The sequence below is a fragment of the Heptranchias perlo genome, chromosome 3 (assembly GCF_035084215.1).
Source record: "Heptranchias perlo isolate sHepPer1 chromosome 3, sHepPer1.hap1, whole genome shotgun sequence".
Classification (NCBI taxonomy): Eukaryota; Metazoa; Chordata; class Chondrichthyes; order Hexanchiformes; family Hexanchidae; genus Heptranchias; species Heptranchias perlo.
In genome coordinates this window covers 46,079,460-46,101,677 of record NC_090327.1, presented here as the reverse complement: position 1 = coordinate 46,101,677, position 22,218 = coordinate 46,079,460, and the positions used below count along the sequence as shown (strand labels likewise).

The following is a 22,218-nucleotide window of genomic DNA, read 5'->3' as shown; positions in this document are numbered from 1 at the left end:
TTAACCACACCAATGTATTGTGCACATTTTCTGATCAACAAAAAGAGGCTTCACTGCAGAGATGAGAGCAGCTCAGGCTAGAAATTCACAACTGGTTTCAACTTACAGGGGTATTAACATGTATAATATCTTATGTACAATCGGCCGTTACCTTCAGCTCATCTGCTTCTATGAAGCCACTATGATCTTCATCATACCTTCGCCATGTCTGAAAAAGAAAATTCTTTAGATGCACAGTTTGCTTCATTTAGCTACTTATTAGAGTGATTTACTCAGAATAACTCAACTGTGGAAATATTTTGTAATGGTGGAATTGTTGCTCTAAGTGACTAAATCTATTTCATCCATTCATGTCAACAAGAGTCACTTTATGTTTTAATGGTGAGTGTAGTCATTTTTAGTTTTCCTATGTTGGATTTAACATACATCAAAAACATTTTTGTTAAATATTTGTCTTGCAATTTGCCAAGTTAGTTTTGCTTTTATCATTGAGATATTTTTGGATAAGTTTCCTCCTTTATTTGTATTTGTTTTAAATCCCTTTTCTTATTCATCCACCTGCTCTTACCCTTTGCAGCCGAATGGGCAAGTGCACAGCCTGCTGCCAATGTTTCCTGGAACTGGCTTCCAGGTGGTGCCAGAGACACAACAGGTAGGATTCATCCCTGTGACTTCTGCTTCCCCACCCCCAAGGAGACAATGCAGTCTTCTGCCTGGCACCTTACTGCTCAATGTGGCTCAGGCCAGAGACTCAAATCTACATTTGTATCTGCTGTATGATTTGTTAAAATTTAATTTTCATTTTAGCAACATTAAGATAATATAAGAACATAAGAAATAGGAGCAGGAGTAGGCCAACCAGCCCCTCGAGCCTGGTCCACTATTCAACAAGATCATGGCTGATCTTCTACCTCAATGTCATTTTCCTGCACTATCCCCATTTCCCTTGATGCCTTTAATATCTAGAAATCTATCAATTTCTGTTTTGAATGTACTCAATGACTGAGCCTCCACAGCCCTCTGGGCTGAGAATTCCAAAGATTCACCACCCCGAGTGAAGAAATTTCTCATTATCTCAGTCCTAAATGGCCTACCCCTTATTCTGAGACTGTGACCCCTGGTTCTAGACTCCCCAACCAGGGAAAACATCCTCCCTGTTGAGCCCAGTAAGAATTTTGTATGTTTCAATGCGATCACCTCTCATTCTTCTAAACTCCAGAGAATACAGGCCTAGTCTACTCAATCTCTCCTCTTACGACAATCCCACCATCCCAGGAATTAGTCTGGAGAACCTTCATTGCACTCCCTCTATGGCAAGTATATCCTTTCTTAGGTAAGGAGACCAAAATTGTACACAATACTCCAGGTGCAGTCTCACCACGGCCCTATATAATTGCAGCAAGACATCTTTACTCCTGTACTCAAATCCTCTTGTAATAAAGGCCAAAATACCATTTACCTTCCTAATTGCTTGCTACTCCTGCATGTAAGCTTTTGGTGACTCATGTACAAGGACACTCAATATATACCTTACAAGTCTAGTAGAAGAATCTCAGATCGCCTGTGCTGCTCAGACTCCCAATGTTGCAGGCAAATCTCCCAGTTTCACTGCTCCAGACTGGAATTTTGCCTGTAACATTGGGGGTCAAGATTAGTAAAAGACTTGTAAGATATAGCATTATATAATGTATTCTTAGTGACAAAGTGCGTTATAGAGTCATAGAGTTATACAGCACGGATAGAGGCCCTTCGGCCCATCGTGTCCGCGCCGGCCATCAAGCCCTGTCTACTCTAATCCCATATTCCAGCATTTGGTCCGTAGCCTTGTATGCTATGGCATTTCAAGTGCTCATCCAAATGCTTCTTGAATGTTGTGAGGGTTCCTGCCTCCACAACCCTTTCAGGCAGTGAGTTCCAGACTCCAACCACCCTCTGGGTGAAAAAGTTCTCTCAAATCCCCTCTAAACCTCCCGCCTTTTACCTTGAATCTATGTCCCCTTGTTATAGAACCCTCAACGAAGGGAAAAAGCTCCTTAGTATCCATCCTATCTGTGCCCCTCATAATTTTGTACACCTCAATCATGTCCCCCCTCAGCCTCCTCTGCTCCAAGGAAAACAAACCCAATCTTCCCAGTCTCTCTTCATAGCTGAAGCGCTCCAGCCCTGGTAACATCCTGGTGAATCTCCTCTGCACCCTCTCCAAAGCGATCACATCCTTTCTGTAGTGTGGCGACCAGAACTGCACACAGTACTCCAGCTGTGGCCTAACCAGTGTTTTATACAGCTCCATCATAACCTCCTTGCTCTTATATTCTATGCCTCGGCTAATAAAGGCAAGTATCCCATATGCCTTCTTTACCACCTTATCTACCTGTTCCGCCGCCTTCAGGGATCTGTGAACTTGCACACCAAGATCCCTCTGACCCTCTGTCTTGCGTAGGGTCCTCCCATTCATTGTGTATTCCCTTGCCTTGTTAGTCCCTCCAAAGTGCATCACCTCGCACTTTTCCGGGTTAAATTCCATTTGCCACTGTTCCGCCCATCTGACCAACCCATCTATATCGTCCTGCAGACTGAGGCTATCCTCCTCGCTATTTACCACCCTACCAATTTTTGTATCATCAGCGAACTTACTGATCATACCTTTTACATTCATATCCAAGTCGTTAATGTAGACCACAAACAACAAGGGACCCAGCACCGATCCCTGTGGTACCCCACTGGCCACAGGCTTCCAGTCACAAAAACAACCTTCGACCATCACCCTCTGCCTTCTGCCACTAAGCCAGTTTTGTATCCAAAGTGCCAAGGCACCCTGGATTCCATGGGCTCGTACCTTCTTGACCAGTCTCCTGTGGGGGACTTTATCGAAGGCCTTACTGAAATCCATGTATACCACATCCACTGCGTTACCCTCATCCACACGCCTAGTCACCCCCTCAAAAAATTCAATCAAATTAGTCAGACATGATCTTCCCTTGACAAAGCCATGTTGACTATCCCTGATTAATCCTTGCTTCTCCAAGTGGAGACTAATTTTGTCCTTCAGAATTTTTTCCAATAATTTTCCTACCACTGATGTTAGGCTCACTGGCCTGTAGTTCCCCGGTTTTTCCCTACTCCCCTTCTTGAATAATGGTACTACATTAGCGGTTCTCCAGTCCTCTGGCACATCCCCTGTGGCCAGAGAGGTTCTGAATATATGTGTTAGAGCCCCCGCAATCTCCTCCTTTGCCTCACACAGTAGCCTGGGATACATTTCGTCCGGGCCTGGGGATTTATCCATTTTTAGGCCTGCTAAAACCGCCAATACCTCCTCCCGCTCGATGTTAATATGTTCGAGTATATCACAGTCCCCCTGCCGTATTTCTATGACTACATCGTCCTTCTCCATAGTGAAAACAGATGCAAAAAATTCATTTAGAACCCCTCCTACATCTGCCAGCTCCACACACACATTGCCATTTTTGTCCCTAATGGGCCCTATTTTTTCCCTAGTCATCCTCTTACCCTTAATATACTTATAAAAAATCCTAAGATGTTTTATAAGTATATTAAGGGTAAGAGGATGAATATTGTGCAGAACAGGGCCACGATTTGCAGAGTATGCGTTGCCTGCATACTCTGCAAATCGTGGCCGTGTTCTGCACAATATACGTTGCTGATGCTATATTGAAATTCTTTTCTATTTCTGCCCCAATTAAATCACCCAAAGCTGCCACCATGATAATGTGCTCTTCCTGCATATCCTGCAAGATGCTCCATGCAGCATAAGGTTATTGCAACATGTCCAATGTAGAAAAATTATGCTCCTTGTTTGTTCTGGCACTTGCTGTACATTTTTATTTATATTGGGTGGTGATACCAATTTGGAGATGCTAATAAGATATCCAAAACCCACAGGAATACTAGATTTGAAGAAATAATTCCCCTACTGATATTTTCTGTAAGCATGCATCTGGAAAATACAGAAATCTTTGTATAATAAGTGCACAGTACAAGAAAAATGTTGTTTAATTAATGGCAAAGATGCACTCCAAGGCTATGCATTTTCATGCATGTTTCAATAACTTCTATAAGGCAGTGATTTCCACACAGATGTGACTTCAATACCAGAATTTACATTATGTGCTGTATTTTTCCATCTGTTCATTTTTTAATATATTGTATCATTCTATATATTAGTTTTAATGTGCATTCTAATACAAGCAAAAGTCTAGCCTTCATTCCAAAACACATTTTATAGGGGATGGTTTGGACACTTCAGCAGATATACCAAAATATTTTGGTAACGTTGACAATATGATTAATATATTGAGATTTTTAGAAAGTATATACAATATGAATCTTTCACTCAGCTAGGACATTCTAAAATATGGTGCTATGAAGAGTGACTGCTATGAATAAGAATTCTTTAAATCACTGGGAAAGGATAATGATACCTCCATGAACTCTGTGCTTGACTTTAATTGTTGCCGAAAGAATAAGAAGAAGTTTTCCTCTGTAGGTAGAATCTGAGCAAGCTAGAAAAATAATATTAGATTAGCACTTTGTTTTCCAATTAATTCTTTTAATTAACATAAATGATAAAAATATAATTGTATAGCTTAAGCAAAAGAGTGTAGTATTCCTTAACACTGCCACTCCCTTGTGCCTTCTTCTTGTCATTACTGAATGCTAACCAGTCATTCAAGTACAGCTTTCAACAACCCTGCTTTAGTACTTTCTGAAAAATGAGGCAATTTTATCCATGTTTTGATAAAATCATTGGCACAAGAATTTAAGTATCTATATATTCATCAATGTGCAGGTAGATTATTCGGAGAAAATACACTTTCTCACTTCAAAATCATGATGTGGAGATGCCGGTGATGGACTGGGGTTGACAATTGTAAACAATTTTACAACACCAAGTTATAGTCCAGCAATTTTATTTTAAATTCACAAGCTTGTGAAAATTGTTTACAACTTCAAAATCAGACACTTCTGCGCAATAGCAAACCCAGATCAACTCTGAGCCTCCTAAATAACCAATGTAATATATTGAAAGTGTTTGCTATATATCATAATCATGATTTATGCCCAAGAATGTATCTAGCCAGTTAGGACTTGTGTACCGTAGAGATCTGTGTTGTCCTGACAACACATCTGATCTACGAACCTCACAAGCGCACCCTTTGATGCACCAGCATGACATGACATTATTTCCTAAGCTCACCTTTTGGCATCTAGCTGCAAATTGTTAAATTTATGCCAATTATTGCAGGATGAGGGTAGTTTATGATACAGATGCATGCCTACTGGTATTTGATTACGACTGTCTAAACTCATTTCTGTTGAGAACAGTAGCCCACGGAGACAGGAGACCTTCATATATTCATCAAATATAAACATTAATCTAGGTCACAGTAGATAGTCTTGACATATCCCATTTAGGGTCAAGAAATTGATGAAACTGGTGCTAAAAATGTCAGTATATTTACTTCTTATGATAGTTTGTTATGATTTCATTGAAAACTGTTACAGAATAAAAAATTACTTTTGTTCCAACCATTCTTATTATTTGGGCAAATCCCAGCTGTGCTTCTGATTTAGATTGTGAATCTTTTACTGAGAATTGGGATTTTGAAAATATGTTACAATTATGATGTTACGCTGTTTTAATGTATTTTCAAGTACCAATCTCACAGAGAAAAAAGTTTTTAATCCACCTGATGCCATTGTGTGTGAATAATTATTTCTTTCCTCATTAATTCTGCCAGTTTCAATTCATTTTATTCACCCATGGCAATATACCATTCCCTGTCTATGAACACAGACTTAATGCTGTGAGACTTCTGCCAATAATATTCTGTATCCAGCCACTAGACATTGTGTCCCGAGGTGACTCAGTCTTAAATTGTTCCTCACACTTTGTGGGAAATGTTTCATTTCTGGGAAATGCTTCATTTCTGCTCAATGCTTCTGCTGATGAGACAGCCGAGATCCAACAACTTAACATAAATGAGATTGCTAATTTCCTTACCAAGGCAACTCAAAGAAGCATCGTGCTTATGTATATTGAACTTGTGATGTGTTATTTAATGGATATTTGTTATGCTTGTTATTTACTACAGGTCTAATCATCCAGTCAATGTTGTCAAAGTTTGAGAATAAGAATGTGATTTTAAATTTCTGAAGTGGCTGCTAATGAAATTTAAAAGTTTATTTAAGATTGGGATTCATGGATATGTGATGTAAAACAGTGCAACTTTAATCAGTTAGGATCTGCACAACACTGCTCTTGATTGTTTGAATTTATTTGTATTATTTATAATGTTTTAAATGTAAATACCTCTATAGAAATTGGCAATGAATCTCATTGATAATGTATGTAAAGATCTTTAACGTTTTGAAAATCAAAATGTTATCACAAAGTATTGGCATTTTTCACAGGAATACCAATACTGTGCTGTTGGTATTAAACGTCAGGTAAAAATAAGACGCCTCTTACAATGCAATTCCCAACAACTTGCTTACTAAAGCGACAATGAGATCAAACTTTCTCCACATCAATTTATTATAAACGTTTCAGCATAAATGTATTAAAGTTAAAGCAAATTGGAGATTCTTACGTCTGCCAGCTCTATCTTTCCATCAGCACTCTGATCGTACTTCTCCACCAAAGCTTTCATCCCGTCAGATAATTCCTACGGATTGATCATGTTAGTCCTGTTAGCAAGCATACCAACAGTGTACTGGCCTACACAACACTATTTGGTCTGTGTACAGGAAAAGTACATAATTTAATACAATGTGTGGGTGCATTAAACAAAACAAACCTTTTTTTTCTGGTGCTGCATATAGTTGGGTAACAACAAAGATGTCAAATGGAAAGAAGATTTGACAAATACTAATAAACAATTAAACACGTTTTCTTAATTATTACTAAAACAATATATAACGCCTTAAATTGTATTATTAGACAGTAGAAATCACGTCAACAAGTTAACTTTCAGGATTTCATTCATGCTATCACGTCAGGGCAAGAGGGCAATACAAAAGTATATAACAGCTTTTAAATGAAGTTGTCATTAAATTATTAATGCCGCTACATCACATTTGCCATGGGAGTGGCATTCCGTTTTTAATGAACTTGTCCAAGTGCGCTCTCTGTCCTACTCCCGCAGAAATATTTAACATGATGTGAATCCGTTTGGGGGAAAATAAAATCAAATGTGCACAAAACACTGGGTGCGTGCCGACTAGAACAGTGAACAGATACTGTTCAGAATCCGTGACAAATTATTTGGAATACTAAACAATAGCACATAATTGCAGCGATTGAGACTCGCTACCAGGCATTGTCGGTAGTAATGACCGAGTCCCTTTTATTCCCACCGCTTTTATTCATATCGCTTTTACAAGGAGTCTGTAGTCAAGGAAACAGTTGCGCATCAAGTGTTCAATTTTTGCCGTTGTGGTGGTTACATTTCTGTTGGTGCCATAAATCTGGGTTTTATTCGCTGTCATTCAAACTTATATATGTTTGTTTCACTTTTAACAATCGTGTTAATGTACTAAATGTAGATTACTATTTCATTAATTTATTAAATTGTTTTCAATATTTGCAATTCTTTAATTACTGGATGTCTTTACCCAAGAAACACGCTCCGTGAGTAAAATCTATTGTATTATCTCTGATCTATAATTGTTTGCAATGGTATCAATCCAATTACCATTGAATCACACTGTCGGTATTATGATTTTCAGCAGTGCCGACATTATCTAATAATCTCCTGAGGTGGAGCCAGAGAGAAAGGTTTAGTCAGTGACTTTTGTCACTAAGAAGTAAATTTCGCTATTTTTTCACGCCTAGTTAAAGTAGAAATACAGTCATTTTGATGTGAAGACCAGAATCCAGATGTGGTCAGTGTGTGTGGTTTAGGCTGATGGTTGGTCCAACCAGCAGTAATGGGGTTTTTCTGGTCTCCACGTTAGTGAAGATATTAGGGAAAGTCAACAGGAAAAATGCTCCCACTTACAAGTAAATGTCAAAAATAATTCCATCATTATATTTCGCGTCACTTTATGAGACTGAGATAATTTCTGCAGCTATTCGGTTTTCCTGGGTTGCCACCACCGAGAAAAGGCCACGCACCCAGTGTTTGAAACGAAGCAAAATTCAAACAATTGCATTTACGTTATCAAGCAAAGGGACAATCACTAACTTCTTAAACCTAAAGTATTACCCTAATTGTAATCAGCCTTTCATCGTACATATACATCTCGATAATGTATTTATTCTATTAAATATATTACCCTAAAGTTCGTTTAACACTTACTAAGCCAGTGCCTTTTCGAGCTTGTTGAAGTTCTCGAATGAAATTTTGCAGTTCTCTTCCTTCAATATAACCATGACCTAAAATAATAAATGATACTTTCACTTATGACAAAGTTAAACCAGTTTTATTTCTACGCAATGAGATTAGAATAATCAACTGTGCCACACATTTCCCACTTTCTGCGGTCAAGTTTCATTTCTAACGTAACAACAAATATTTCACATTTTGCATTTCAATTATTCCAACGCTATGATAACATGCGAATAAAATTTACTAGTTTTTTTAGCATTTATTGTTCAGTGTACATAATTTGTTTAATACATGAAACATGTAAACATTCTTATAAATAAAAGTATTCACTTTGCACAAGGAATAATACTATATTCGTTGATTTTAAAAAAAACTAGAGTTACCGGCATTATCATAGTGGTGCCAAATTTCCAAAAACTGCGTTGTAGAGTCTTCAATCCCTTGGAGGTAAAGGCTGTGTGTATCTGCCATGGTTGCTCGGTGCTGCTACCAGTTGCCTGCACTATGGAGGTTTCAAGCTGAGCTGACTGGCGTCGCGCTGCCTTTTCTTTGTCAATTTCAATCTGAGCTGCCCCTGCCAGCGCGCGCCCTCTAAATGCGGCTCGTGTGCGGGAGCCCAGCCCTCCGTGCGCACTGCGCACGCGCCGCTCTTCCGATCCAGCTACCGCCACGCGATTGGCAGCTGCTGGAAGGTGAGAGGAAAGGAATGTGGTGTCCAGGGCAAAGGGACGGTCATTCACAACATGGACTAGTCATTGTATGTAAAGGCAAGGGGTTGGACCCTGAGGGAGGAGCATGCACTCCGTTTACTATTCACTGTAGTCAAAACATTGGAGAGGAGGGACATTTAGCCTACATAACTCACTTTATCTGCAGGAGAGGCATTTCATTGACGCATTAAGAGAAAAAGAGTGATGCATCGTATTAACCATTGACTTTATGTGTAGGAAATGAAGGGGAATGCATTTTATTAGTTGTTCACTATATATGTAAGAGAGGTATTGCGAATTTATTAACCACTCACTGTTATGTGTAAGAGGGAGGAGATTAACTACTTACTATGTACAAGAGGTGGAGATGCCGGTGATGGACTGGGGTTGACAATTGTAAACAATTTTACAACACCAAGTTATAGTCCAGCAATTTTATTTTAAATTCACAAGCTTTCGGAGGCTTCCTCCTTCGTCAGGTGAACGATGTGAAAATGAAATCCTCGAAATGAAATCACATTTATAATTCACAGAACAATGCTTGGTGATAACAGACAGTTTTTTCAACTGCCCGTTGCCAAGGCAATCAGTGTGCAGACAGACAGGTGTTACCTGCCAGGTCTCAGAATATACAAATCACCAAAAAAAAAACAACAAACAAAAAAAAACAGAGATAGAGAGGTAGAAACATAGAAAAGACAGCAACTGACCCGTTATATTAAAAACAGATAACATTTGTTCGCTGGTGGGGTAACGTGTAGCGTGACATGAACCCAAGATCCCGGTTGAGGCCGTCCTCATGGGTGCGGAACTTGGCTTCATCCACCGACCTTCGGGTAAGCGTAGTCCAAGGCGGCCTTCGAGACACACGACAACGCAGGGGAGGAGGAGCATCCATCTCGTTAACTGATCTCTGTAAACACAGGAGAGGGAGGGACTGCATCTCATTATTCACGTATAGAAAGAAAAGGAAGGAAAGTTAATTTACTTATTATTACACGTGCAATAAATAAATAATTAGATCTCCCTTTCCACTATATACTGCTCAGTTTTTAATGAGATGACTGCCCTTTCCGCATTCACATACAGCTAATGAGACGAATTCCCGCCCTTTCCTACATTTACGGTAATTAATCAGATAAATGTCCCTAACAGTCCCTAACTTAATTAATTCTCAGTAAATAGTTAATTTATTTCCTCTCTTCCCTACGAAAACAGTAGTGAGATGAAAATAGCTTAAGTATACTTCCTATAGATAGAGCAAAGTAGGTAACAAAATGATCGGCCCTCTTGGCGGGAGAGGTGAATCAATTAAATTAACTGGGTGTTTAACTGAGAGAGGAACTTATCTACTTCCTCTCCTGATTCATGAACTCCGCAGTTTATGGACCAGTAAGGTTGTGAACACTATTTGTGGGGAAGGAGAGATTGTGTTCCATTTAATACCTTTACAAATTAGGAAATAGTGAGACCATAGTGACAAATATTGTATTGGGAACATAGAAACAGGAGTAGAGCATTCAGACCCTCCAGCCTGTTCCGCCATTCAATGAGATCATGACTGATCTGTACCTGAACTTCATTTACCCACATTAGCTCTGTATCCCTTAATACCCTTACCTAACAAAAATCTATCCATCTCAGTCTTGAAAATTTCAATTGACCCAACATTCATAGCTTTCTTGGGGAGCAAGTTCCAGATTTCCTTTATCCTGTGTGTGAAAAAGTACTTCCTGATTTCACTCCTAAATGCTTAGCTCTAATTTTAAGATTATACCCTCTTGTCCTGGATTCCCCCACTAGAGGAAATAGTTTATCTGCATCTACCCTATCAAATCCCTTTATCATGTTAAAGACGTCAATTAGACCCCCTCCCCTAACTTTCTAAACCCAAGGGAATATAAACCAAGTTTATGCAACCTGTTCTCGTAATTTAACCCTTTAAGCTCTGGTATCATTCTGGTGGTCCTGCTCTATACCCCATCCAAGGTCAATATACCTTTCCTGGGGTTATGTGCCCAAAACTGAACGCAGCACTCCAGATGGGGACTGATCAAGGATCTGTACAACTGAAGCATCACTGCCTCACTTTTCAATTCCAATCCCCTTGAGATAAAGGTTAACATTCCATTAGCCTTTTTGATTACTATCTGATTACTATTGCTTTTAGTGGCTTGTATAGGTGGAATCTTGAATCCCTTTGCTCACCCACAGCTTAGTCTCATCATTAAGAAAATATTCCGATTTGTCTTTCTCAGATCCAACATGGATGACCTCACACTCCCCAACATTGAGCTCCATCTGCATAAGTGTATACATGCTTATTTGAATGCATCGATATAATAACGCGATGATGTTAGTATGCATTTATATATTCATGCATGCATATAAAGATACCTGCGTGCTTTTATGTATTCAAAGTACTACAATAAAAAAAATTCAATCGTCTGCTTCAAGCGGCGGTGAGAGTAAATCCAATCTTACCAAAAATTGCGAAGGTCACATATCTCTTCTGAGTTAACCCTTTAGCCCAAAGATTGTACGAGGACGCGTCCTTCCTGAATATGTCGAATGTGGGAACGGCTCCTCCACGACGATATGTTATGGGTTCTCAAACTTGCCTGTTTATGTTATTGAAATTATAATTTACTTTCCGATGCGTAAATATCCGAGTTCATCAATCTCAATCGTAAGAGAAAGCTGCAATACTCTTTCAAATGTTGAAAAAGTAAAGCCTTATACATATTACAAGCCGTGTTTGAGAATATATGCATTTGAAAACCATTGCAACTGGGAAATAGTAATTTGTGTCGTTACTCTTTTATGGCCCCTCATTGCACGCCTTTCTGCTCACTGAGGTAACATATTGTTTACAAGCTGTGTGTTGTTTATACAGCCACCTGGTAGTCAGTAATAGAACTCACATAGAAACCAATTATACAAATAAAGTTCGATCAGCGTCACTCCGCAGTGAGATTCATAGAACTGTTGTTTATCTTTCTGTTTCTACAATTGAAAAATCATGTAAAACGTGTTCACTAATAATTCTTCCTTTCCACTCTTTTTAAATTAAACTTTTCTCGTTACCCGTTCCCTGTCGGTCCCCTCATTGTCTTTAAATTTTAAAAGTGTCTCATTTTTGTCTTTCTTGATTTATTGCATTTTCGCATCATATCTTTTTCTCAATTACCCTTCTTTTTCCCTCTCCGTTCTGTTTCCTTCACCTTCCTTTTACTGTTTTCTCTAGCTCCCGAACACTTTTTTATCTTGCCCCCAGTTTCCTAGCTCTAGTCTTTTTGCCTCAGCAGGTTCTACACTATTATTTACTGGTTCTGTCCATCCATATATATCTTTCGGACATATATCCATATTATATAAAGCCGTCTGTTAGTCAGTACAGGAACCTATATAGATTAAGTCGGCTCAGTCACTCTGTAGTGAGAATCTATTAAATATTACTTTCCCTGCTCTATTTCTTTCTGCAGTTAAAAATCAAGTAAAACGTGTTTATCATTTCTTCTTCGGTTTCTTCTCTCGTTAAATTATTTTTTCTCGTTACTTGTTCTCCGTCGTTCTTCTCATTTGTCTTATACTCACTCATCATCACATGGCCAACCAAACGAGATTTGATGCTCACTCACCACTTCCGTAGCATTTTATATAGGTTTTCAAACGTACTCTTAACTCAAAAGTTACTAAGGGGCCAACATCAATATCAACGTGCAACTTTGCAGTATCTGCACCGAGGGAAGTTTTCAAGTCATATTGAGTATTTAGTAAGTCTTATTCGAAATTAATACAGATACAGGCAAATGGACAGGGCAGTTCAGCAGCGAATTCTTTGAGGTCTCCTTGGGATCGGAAATGTGATTTTGCTTCCATTACTTTATGAAGCTATATTAAAGCACACACACACACGAAGAAAGTATGTCTTCAGCTGTCTTCAGCTACATAACCGCATCACAAATTTGAAGGGGCGAAGGATAATGATTAAGAAATTATTGTGGAATATCTCAGGATTATGTGATAAGCGATATCTTTTTGGAGTAGTTTGCCTTTCTTAATGTGAAGCATACAAGTCCCTCCTCTACCGGTGACATCACTAGTGTATCGAATATCCTTATACCGAATGACAAAAATCAGAGCAGTTTCAGTCTCATCACAACTCCGGATCACAATCCTACATATCACTAAGGATACCTTTATTACCCAGACGCAGGATCGATCGGGTTATATTGGAAGTCATTTGTTATTGGAAAACTAACTCACTGATCCAAAACAAAAGGCAGTGTGGAGAAAGCATATTAAACTTGTTTTGTGTGCTCATATAATTCATCAAGCTGTAAAGCGTGGATCTATCAATAAATCAGTGGGTATTTTCCATAATGAAAGGCTGGAGCCCACCTTCCACGTTCAATGTTGTTATGCCTGGGGTGCAATCATTACATTGTACAACAGGCAAGTAAAGAAGTCTCTCCACCAGGTATGAAGTGATGTCAAAGTTAAGAAAAATAATCTCATTTTTATATACAAAATACATTATAATTTGCAATTCAGCGTGTCATTGTAACACTTTCGGAGTGCCATATGCAAAAGCAAAACTGAACCGCGGTACCGTATTGCAAACTAGAAGATTTTTTTTTGCTATTGATTTTACCTGAATGCGCAATCTTCATCGGAGATTTAACGGCAAAGAGACGGATCTATTGTACCAAAGTAGTTTACAGCTTTTCCAGTGTCTGTGGAGATGAAGGACTGCTGATTAAGCACTTCTAAATAATCTGAGAACATAACATGATGATTTTAAGGAACCAAACTGGTTTAGGTGACATTTGTAAATTATGCATGAGGCGGCACACGTTGTTGTTACAACTCCGGATTGTGACCTTCCTAAACCGCATAAAAACACTCGAAGAACAGAAAAATATGACTTTAATTTGATGAACTTTTATGTCGTAATATGTTGTATTAATAACCTGGCCGATCAACAACCCGCCAATAAATAGGAAACAAGACTTAGGTTGCAATTATACTGCACATTCAAGTTACTGGAAAGTACACATGAAAGGGGTATAACTGAAGGGTCATATCCCAATCTGAATCCGGAGTGCAGCGAGAGCCCTGCCAATGGCCCATTTCATACAGTTAGAGTTCACACTATCTGCAGTATAACTCCAGTCTGCTACATAGCCACTATTCAAAGTGTCACGTGGTCCATGAGACCTTGTAAGAGTTAATGAGGAGCAGAAAACCGAGGATGCGTCCACGTGAGCATGCACACAGTTCCCTTGTAGTTAATCTTGCTGTGGTCTGCATTTAAACAATATAACTACAGCCTTATGGTCCTTACTAATAATATACGAACCATTAAAAAGAAGGCCATTAATGATTTTGTTTATACAAAAATCTCTAATAATACAAACATTTAAATAATGCTCACACATTGCACATTTTAAATGCCTCATAAAAAGGTGTTTGTGCTTTTTGCATGTACAGTATTTCTGAAATCATTTAGAAACAGAAAGGAATTCTTTTTTATTAATTCTTTTTTCACTTATCTTCTCCCCCTTTTCTTCACTCCTCTCCTGAAGGTGGTAACTCATGCTGGAGTACAATTTTAAAGATAGCAGCAGACTTTTAGCCAGTCTTCATATGGGTCCTGACAGTCTATTTGACCATGGCACCCCAGTATTATTCAGTTCTCAGGTAGCATCCACACCCTTGCATATTTTAGCACAAGTCACTGGATAGTGATCAACAAATGACATTTACATATCACCTTTAATGTAACAAGTTTTCCAATCCACTTCACAGAGAAACAGATACTAAGCAGTTAAAAAACGAGTTAAAAAGCACACCTTAAAGCTTGATAAGGTAAGTTTTAAGGAGGCTTTTAAAGAAGAGAGAGTGAGAGAGAGATGGAGGAGTTTAGGGAGGGAGTTCTGGAGGGTAGGGTCAAGACAGCTGAAGGCTGAGGAATCTTTCATACCCAGAAATACTGAAACCAAATGTATGACTTCCACTGCTACCCCAGGTGAGATCAGCTAACTAAGCACATGCTAGGGATTAAAATATGGACCTTTCTGACCCACATGACTTGATATCACACCATACAATTTATTTGAGCCATCAGGGGAGCCCTTCACGATAGCTTGATCCCAGTGTAACAGGATAATTAATTCGAACTGTTTTACAAACAGGGGCAATAAAAGCAAAATAGTTTGGTGAAGAGACGTTTAATTGAATTACAATTATGTATGTTGGATTTAAGACCTCTGATGATGTGCATGGCAACCAAAATCAATCAGCAATCTCAAACAAATTCATTACCTACCACTTATTCCATGCCGTTTCTCCAAGATATTGTGCTTCTGCTGTTGCTTTGAAAAAGCAGCCCTAACTTTTATTCCTGTCTCTTTCATAAATATTATTGCTGTTGCACCAGGATGAGTACAAGTGCAGTGGTCATTGTTATTGACGAACAATGGCACCAGAAATATGTAGTCTTGAAGGTGAAATGTCACCGATAAATAATTTGCCTGTTCTGGGATTAGAATGTGCAGATTACATATAGAACCATGAATGGTTGGGGTGAATTAGAATTGTGTTTGTGGTCCTGAGTTGATTTCATGCCATTATATACATGTGTGCACATACAGACCCAAGACCCATGGTTGACCTAGGCTAGGGATGAACTATAAATGAAATTATGAATCAGATTCAATCCAAATTGTGATAATTCACATTTATTTGGGAAAAAAAGCTATTCCAATGACTTATTTTTATTTTTTAAAAGTATTTGATGACTTTTGGGCAGTTACAAGGCAATGAATAGCAATAGTGGCAAATTAAATGGCTCTTCTACTTCCTGCCTTGCATCAGCATCCAAAATTCCCAGGTCAGGGACCCCTCTACTTTGCCCAAAAATGTTCCTTAACCCCAAACCTAGAAAAACATTCACTGCTGCACCAGTGTGACATTTCCTTTTTCTTCACCAGTCACTCTTATGCCCCTTGAGTGAGTGCCAATCTAGTGCCAGTTATCGTCGAAATAAGCAATTTTGTGCTGCGGAACTGCAGCCAACGGGAAACGTGCTGAGACTGTTGAAGCTCATTTCACTTAGAATCCTTGAACTGATTTCACTTAGAACTCCTATAACTAACCGAGAAAATAGAAAAAAAGATTTTCATTCCATGAGAATGGACTGAAATCCACATTAGAGTTTAAAAAACACCATTATAAATCAGGGAGTCTCCCAGTATTGTCCTCACTTAGATAATATGTAACTAAGATGGCACAGCATATATTCACATTAAGAATGAGGCAATTTGACCACATTGTTATAAAAGCAAATATTATTTCCACAAATTCATAATGTTCTCCAATCTTGGCCCTCTCCTATTTAAAATCTACATATTGCCTCTTAACATTATTTGGCAATAGCTTCCATATGTATGGTGATGACACCCAAATTTAACTTTCAGCCATTATATTTCATTTCACAACTATCATTATGCAGTGTAACTTCTTGTCAGACATCTGGTAGTGGATGAGCTAGAACTTTCTCTAGTTTAAAATCAGCAGGACCGAAACAGAAAATACTGGAAATACACAGCTGATCTCTCAGCAGCCTAAAGAGATAAGGCAGGTTAGTGTTTCAGATGTAGAGCCTTGATCAGAACTGGAGATTGAAAGGTAAACAATCCCTTTCAATAGAACTGAACAAAATAAATAAAGGGGCAGGGGCAGTGAAAGGAGAAAGGTAATGGGTTGAATGTTCCATTGGGTTTTTTGAAATGCTGGAAAGAGGTTAAAACTTGTGGATGATGAATGAAAATGATCTCAGTGAGGCAATTAAAATGCACTAGAAGGACAAAAAGGTTTGAAAATAGCTAAACGTGTAAAAAAAAGGGGAAGGAAATGGGGGAAATGAAACAAAAAAATAAAATTGCTGGAAATCTGAAATAATAACAGAAAGTGCTGGCAACACACAGCAGGTCTTTAATCGCCTCACTAAAATAATCTTCATACATTATCTGCCAGTTTTCATGTCTTTCTGATTTTTCAAAAAAAAATTGTTTGAACATACAATCCATTACCTCTCTTTCTCCCCCATTAAAGGACTCACTCAGCTTCCAGCTTCCTGTTCTGATGAAAAATTCCACACTCAAAACGTTAACTTTTATCTCCTTTCTACAGGTACTAGTGGACCTACTATGTATTTCTAACATGTTTGTTTTATTTTAGATTTCCAGCATTTTTAGTTTTTTTTTCTTTTTAACAGTAAATTTGAAGCCATTTTGTTGATAGGCCATCAGAAACTTCATACCTCAGGCATTGATTCCATCTCCCTTTCTAGCTGTTTGCATAGATTGATCCTGATGATGTACATCCTGGCTGGTATTGCTTGATTCTGAGCTGGCCCTCAAATGTTTCACCTGGTTCATCACACAAACAACTTACTCCCACATCTGAACTGTCATATGCCTTTACTGCCAGCCCCCCTGTCCTCACCCCAACACCACTGAAACTTTCAACTACGCTTTTGTCAGCTCCAGGGTTAATTTTCTCTCAACAAATTGATTTAAAAAATCCTCATCCTTGTCTTCAAATATCTTCACACTACGTCTGCAATCTCCTCCAACGTGTATCCTCTGCTGTTTGGATTCCATCTTGTTATGCATCCTCCCCTCCCTCCACTTCATCATCAACAACAGAGCATTCAACCACCATGCCATGCACTCTGGAACTTTCTCCCAAACTTCCTAACTGCTTCAACTCACTTCATCTGTCTCCTCTTTCAAAAACTTCTTCAAAATCTATGTAGTGTCAGCCTGAGCTCACTGGTAGCACTCTTGCCTCTGAATCAGACAGTTGTGATTTAAGCCTTGATTCAGAGACTTAAGCACATAATCTAGGCTAACACTTCAGTGCAGTATTGAGGAAGTGCTCCACTTTTGAGGTGTTATCTTTTGGATGAGATGTTAACCAAGGCCTGTCTGCTCTCTCAGGTGGATGTAAGAGATCCCATTGGCATTATTTAAAGAAGAGCAGGGGAGTTCTTCTGGTGTCCTGGCCAGTATTTATCCCTCAGCCAACACCACGAAAACAGATTATCTAGTTGTTTATCTCATTGCTGTTTGTGGGACCTCGCTGTGTGCCAATTGGCTGCCGCATTTCCCTACATAACACTTCAAAAGTATCTTATTGGCTATGAAGTGCTTTGGGACATCTTGAGGTCATGAAAAGTACTATATAAATGAAAGTTCTTTCCTACTTCTTCAACTAGGCTTTCAATCACATCCTGTAACTTCTTATTTCCTGCTCTGTATGCATTGCTTCTAGTACAAAGTGCCATGGAATGTTTATTATGTGAATGGTGTAAAATAAATGTAAGTTGTTATTTGTTATTGGTTCTGGTCAATAGCTTGAAAAGAGTGACCTTGTTATGCCTGTTGATGTCTTCAGTTTCTTTTTCAGTCTACTACCCCTGCAGTCTGGGTAATTGGGAAGGAATGTACAATGGCATCTGTTCACCTGATGCAACTCTTTTCCTTGCATTATTTTTCTTGTTGTCCAAGAGAGCTGTCCACATTCCCAACTACATTTTATGATTTTCTTTATTAAAAAAATTATTAAAATTTTTACAGGTAAGATGGAAGTAACAATCCTAGCAGTACTAAAGGTAGAATAGTCAAAAAGAATTTATATTATGTATATAAATAATTCAAAGAAAATGTATCACGGAGCAAATCATTTTAACAGCGATGCCATAAACCTTGCAAAAAAGAATTTACTGGGGCAAAGGTCTTAAGTAACTCAGTTTGAGAGTGGGGGAGGGGGGTGGGGCCTCAGAGTCATCTAAAAATCTTGATCCAGAAGAATCAGTAAGTACAGGCAACTCCAGGGAGCTGACTTTTGTTATCATTAATAACCCACGGGTGCCACTTGACGAGGGCGTAACAAAGAAAAGATGGCAGAGGCACATAATTTCAGGGGTATCCATTCCTTTTGTACATAATACACATTTCCATTGAGGAATGGGAGCAGGGTCTTCATAATAATATAATGATGCAAAATTATGTAATTATGCTATAATTTTCCAGCCATTAAGCCAAGTCAGAGCTACATGCAAATCCTGCTCATATATAATGGGTGTCCAAGGTTGCTAGGCAGTGAGCTGTGCATGGCAGTAAATTTAAAGGCCTTTAGTAAGAAGAGTCATTTAACAGTTTTAAAGCTATTTCTGTGCTGCTTTTATTCACTTTTATTTTTGCTGGCTCTTGGGTTTTCATGAGCCTTTTTGCCAATTGGTGTAATTTTTTTCCTTTGACACTATTCCTGGCTGTCACATTTCAGGATTTTTTGAGCATTTTTTTCCACAGAAGGGATTTGGAAAAAGAGTTACTTTTTTGTGTGGCAAATTTGAGGCAATAGCCTTTAAGGATGCATTCTCTTGTTTACAATCCCAAATCGATCTGAAAATGGATGGTAACTCAAAAGAAGAATCCAGGCCCACGTGGTCGAAGAACAGTAAAAATGATCCTTACTCAGAGTATCTAGATCTATAATTAATGTCCAGACCATTTGTTACTTTATATAATATTTGCAAATTCTGGTTACCCCTTGTTTCTGTTCCCCAATGCCATATTGAGTAAATTACAAAAATCAGAAGGTTCTTGCTAATAAAAAGTATTGTACATGGTTTGGCCACAGGGCTACAACAAAGCCTGATGTTTGAAGTCCAAATTATAGGGAAATGATTTGCCCATTCTGACTTTGAGAATATGCAGATTACAGAAATAGAACTTTCAGAAATTGTAGTGGGATATCATGCATTGTATATAAGGGTGCAGTTTTCAGAACCTACTGATGATAAAGTACCTTGCATATTTTATACAATTAAATTTTCAACTAATCTCTTTCCAATGATCTATCTTGAAAGCTGCAATACATTTTAGGAAGCATTTTCTGCAGAAAAGCAGAATTTGCTTTAATTTTCCCAAAATGTGATTACTAATGAATTTTATTATCTCAAATATTCAGGTGTTTTAAAAATAACAGAAGTGTTATTTAAGAGTGAGTGCAGGCAATTTTTGTGCTGTGTGTAAATCAGGTGGAAGAGGAGGGTGGTGGTGGGCAGGCATATAAGGTGGCTGCCCGGAGGAGTCAGCATTGGACCCAATCGATTTTGGTCCTGGGTCCTCATTATAATAATTATAATATGGTTGACGAGTTGTCAGCACAAAACTGCTCCGCAATGGGCAGCTCACTGATCTAGAGGCAGGAAATCAGGTGGGATATTCTGAACATGAAGGGCCTGCAGCAGCACCTTAAACTGAATAGGTATTAGCATCAGGAATGAAAAGAAGCAGCACTTTAGAGCAGCAGGTAACATGTTTGCAGAACCTACAGCAGTAACTATTTAAATTTGAATTCCTTTAAGGTGCAAACCCACAAGAGACTGCCATAAAAATGTCTCTCAAACTGACTGCAGCCGAGGATCCCTTTAATTTTTGCTGTGAATGGCCGCTTCCCGACTAGTACCACCCATGATTGGTGGGCAGGAGCAAGAATTGGTGATAATCAGGTGGGTCGAAATGAAAATGGCGCTGAGGGTGCTAACTCTGTCAGCTGACTCTGATTTGCATGTATGTATGAGCCCCCTACCTGTTTCAGGTGGGAGCTCCACCAAAATCAGGACAAATAATAACTCGGTGGTAAGTCAGTGCTTCCACCAGTCGCTTCATTTTGCTACTGCTACCACCCTGTTTCCAAGTGCAAACTGGGTGGTGGCGACACAAAACTCACCCCCAGTGTCTCTAAATTGCCAATCTGTGATCCAGCAATAGTTTCATTTTGTTATCTATTAAATTTCAGTTTCTGACAGCACACAGAGCAGGAACATTAGTGATGGGCCACTTTGAAAATTCTGGAATTCTATTCTTTGAGAACTGAAAACAAATATTGGCAGAGTGCCCTAACCAAACTTTCCAGTTCATTCTTTTGAAAGCAGCAATGCAGAATTTATTTTTATTCCAGCAAGTTATGACTACTGACAAACTTCATGATGCTAAAATGTCTGTTTGGTTTCAAAATGCCTAAAATACTGTTTAGGAGTGAAAACCTCTAAATGATCAATCTATGATCCATCATTGACACCATTTGTCACCTACACATTACTAGCTGCTGGGATCCTGATGTGCAAGGCATTGATGATGCCATAATCTAGTCACTAGAAAGAGGGGAAGATTAAACTATAGCTTTCTTTTTTTACTTAACTTAGTATCTCACTGTTGAAAAAATGGTCGATAGATTATTAAAAATACAGCATTTTCAGTGGTCTGTAGCTAATGGTTTTGTACAGCATGGTCTCAGGTAACTGATTGCTGTTGGTTGCTGATGCATGTTATTTAGAGGTGAGCGTATTTATTGTCAATGTACAATGTTGTTTAGTTATTTATGTACTATTAGTTCCTGAGAACTAGCTGAATCATCAACAGTAGACCATACTGATTATACCATAGCACAGTAACTGGAAAGAGGTTAACTATTGGCCTCTTTCTTCCTTGTTTTCTGCTTAACAGAATGGTGGGTAGTTTATTAGAATCCAGTATGACCAAAGTGATCTGTTGCCACTAGAGCTGCACAGCTTGTTATGAGGAGCTGATAATACATAACATAAGAACAGGAGTAGGCCATTTAGCCCCTCAAGCCTGTTCCGCCATTCATTGAAATCATGACTGATCTGTACCTCAACTCCATTTAGCCACATTTGATACACATCCCTTGATAACCTTACCTAACAAAAATCTATCGATCTAAGTCTTGAAAATTTCAGTTGATCCAGCATTCACTTTTTGGGGGACCAATGCTCACCCATTCTTAAGTTCTATCCTCCTTTCTTGCAGATCTACCACAGCCTTTAAATTCCAGCATCTCTCCTGATTTCTCCCATCTCTCCCACCTCATTGTCCCTCTGGTACTCCAACCCAAGTGTTGTTGTTGCTGCCGCTGTAAAAGTTGAAGCAATTGAACATGGTTGTGTACTGTGGACAGGAATTCCTGATCCTGCGAGAGTTCATGTCCACAGTTTGCAGCCACATTCAGCTGCTTCGGCTTATGGGAAGAGACCTTGAGTAGGAGCCCCAGGG

The 22,218-nt window shown here is 38.8% G+C and overlaps 1 protein-coding gene across 1 annotated transcript in view; it reads right to left on the bottom strand.

Moving 5' to 3' along the window:
• Nucleotides 1–8,825, bottom strand: part of calb1 (calbindin 1) — a 45,859-nt gene extending 37,034 nt beyond the window's left edge. The window contains exons 1-5 of the mRNA XM_067979453.1: nucleotides 8,738–8,825; nucleotides 8,325–8,401; nucleotides 6,615–6,689; nucleotides 4,443–4,523; nucleotides 152–208 (exon numbers count right to left, since the gene is read on the bottom strand). Coding sequence (XP_067835554.1) covers nucleotides 152–208; nucleotides 4,443–4,523; nucleotides 6,615–6,689; nucleotides 8,325–8,401; nucleotides 8,738–8,825 — 378 coding nt within the window. The remainder of the gene's footprint in view (nucleotides 1–151; nucleotides 209–4,442; nucleotides 4,524–6,614; nucleotides 6,690–8,324; nucleotides 8,402–8,737) is intronic.
• Between the last annotated feature and the right edge of the window lie 13,393 nt (nucleotides 8,826–22,218).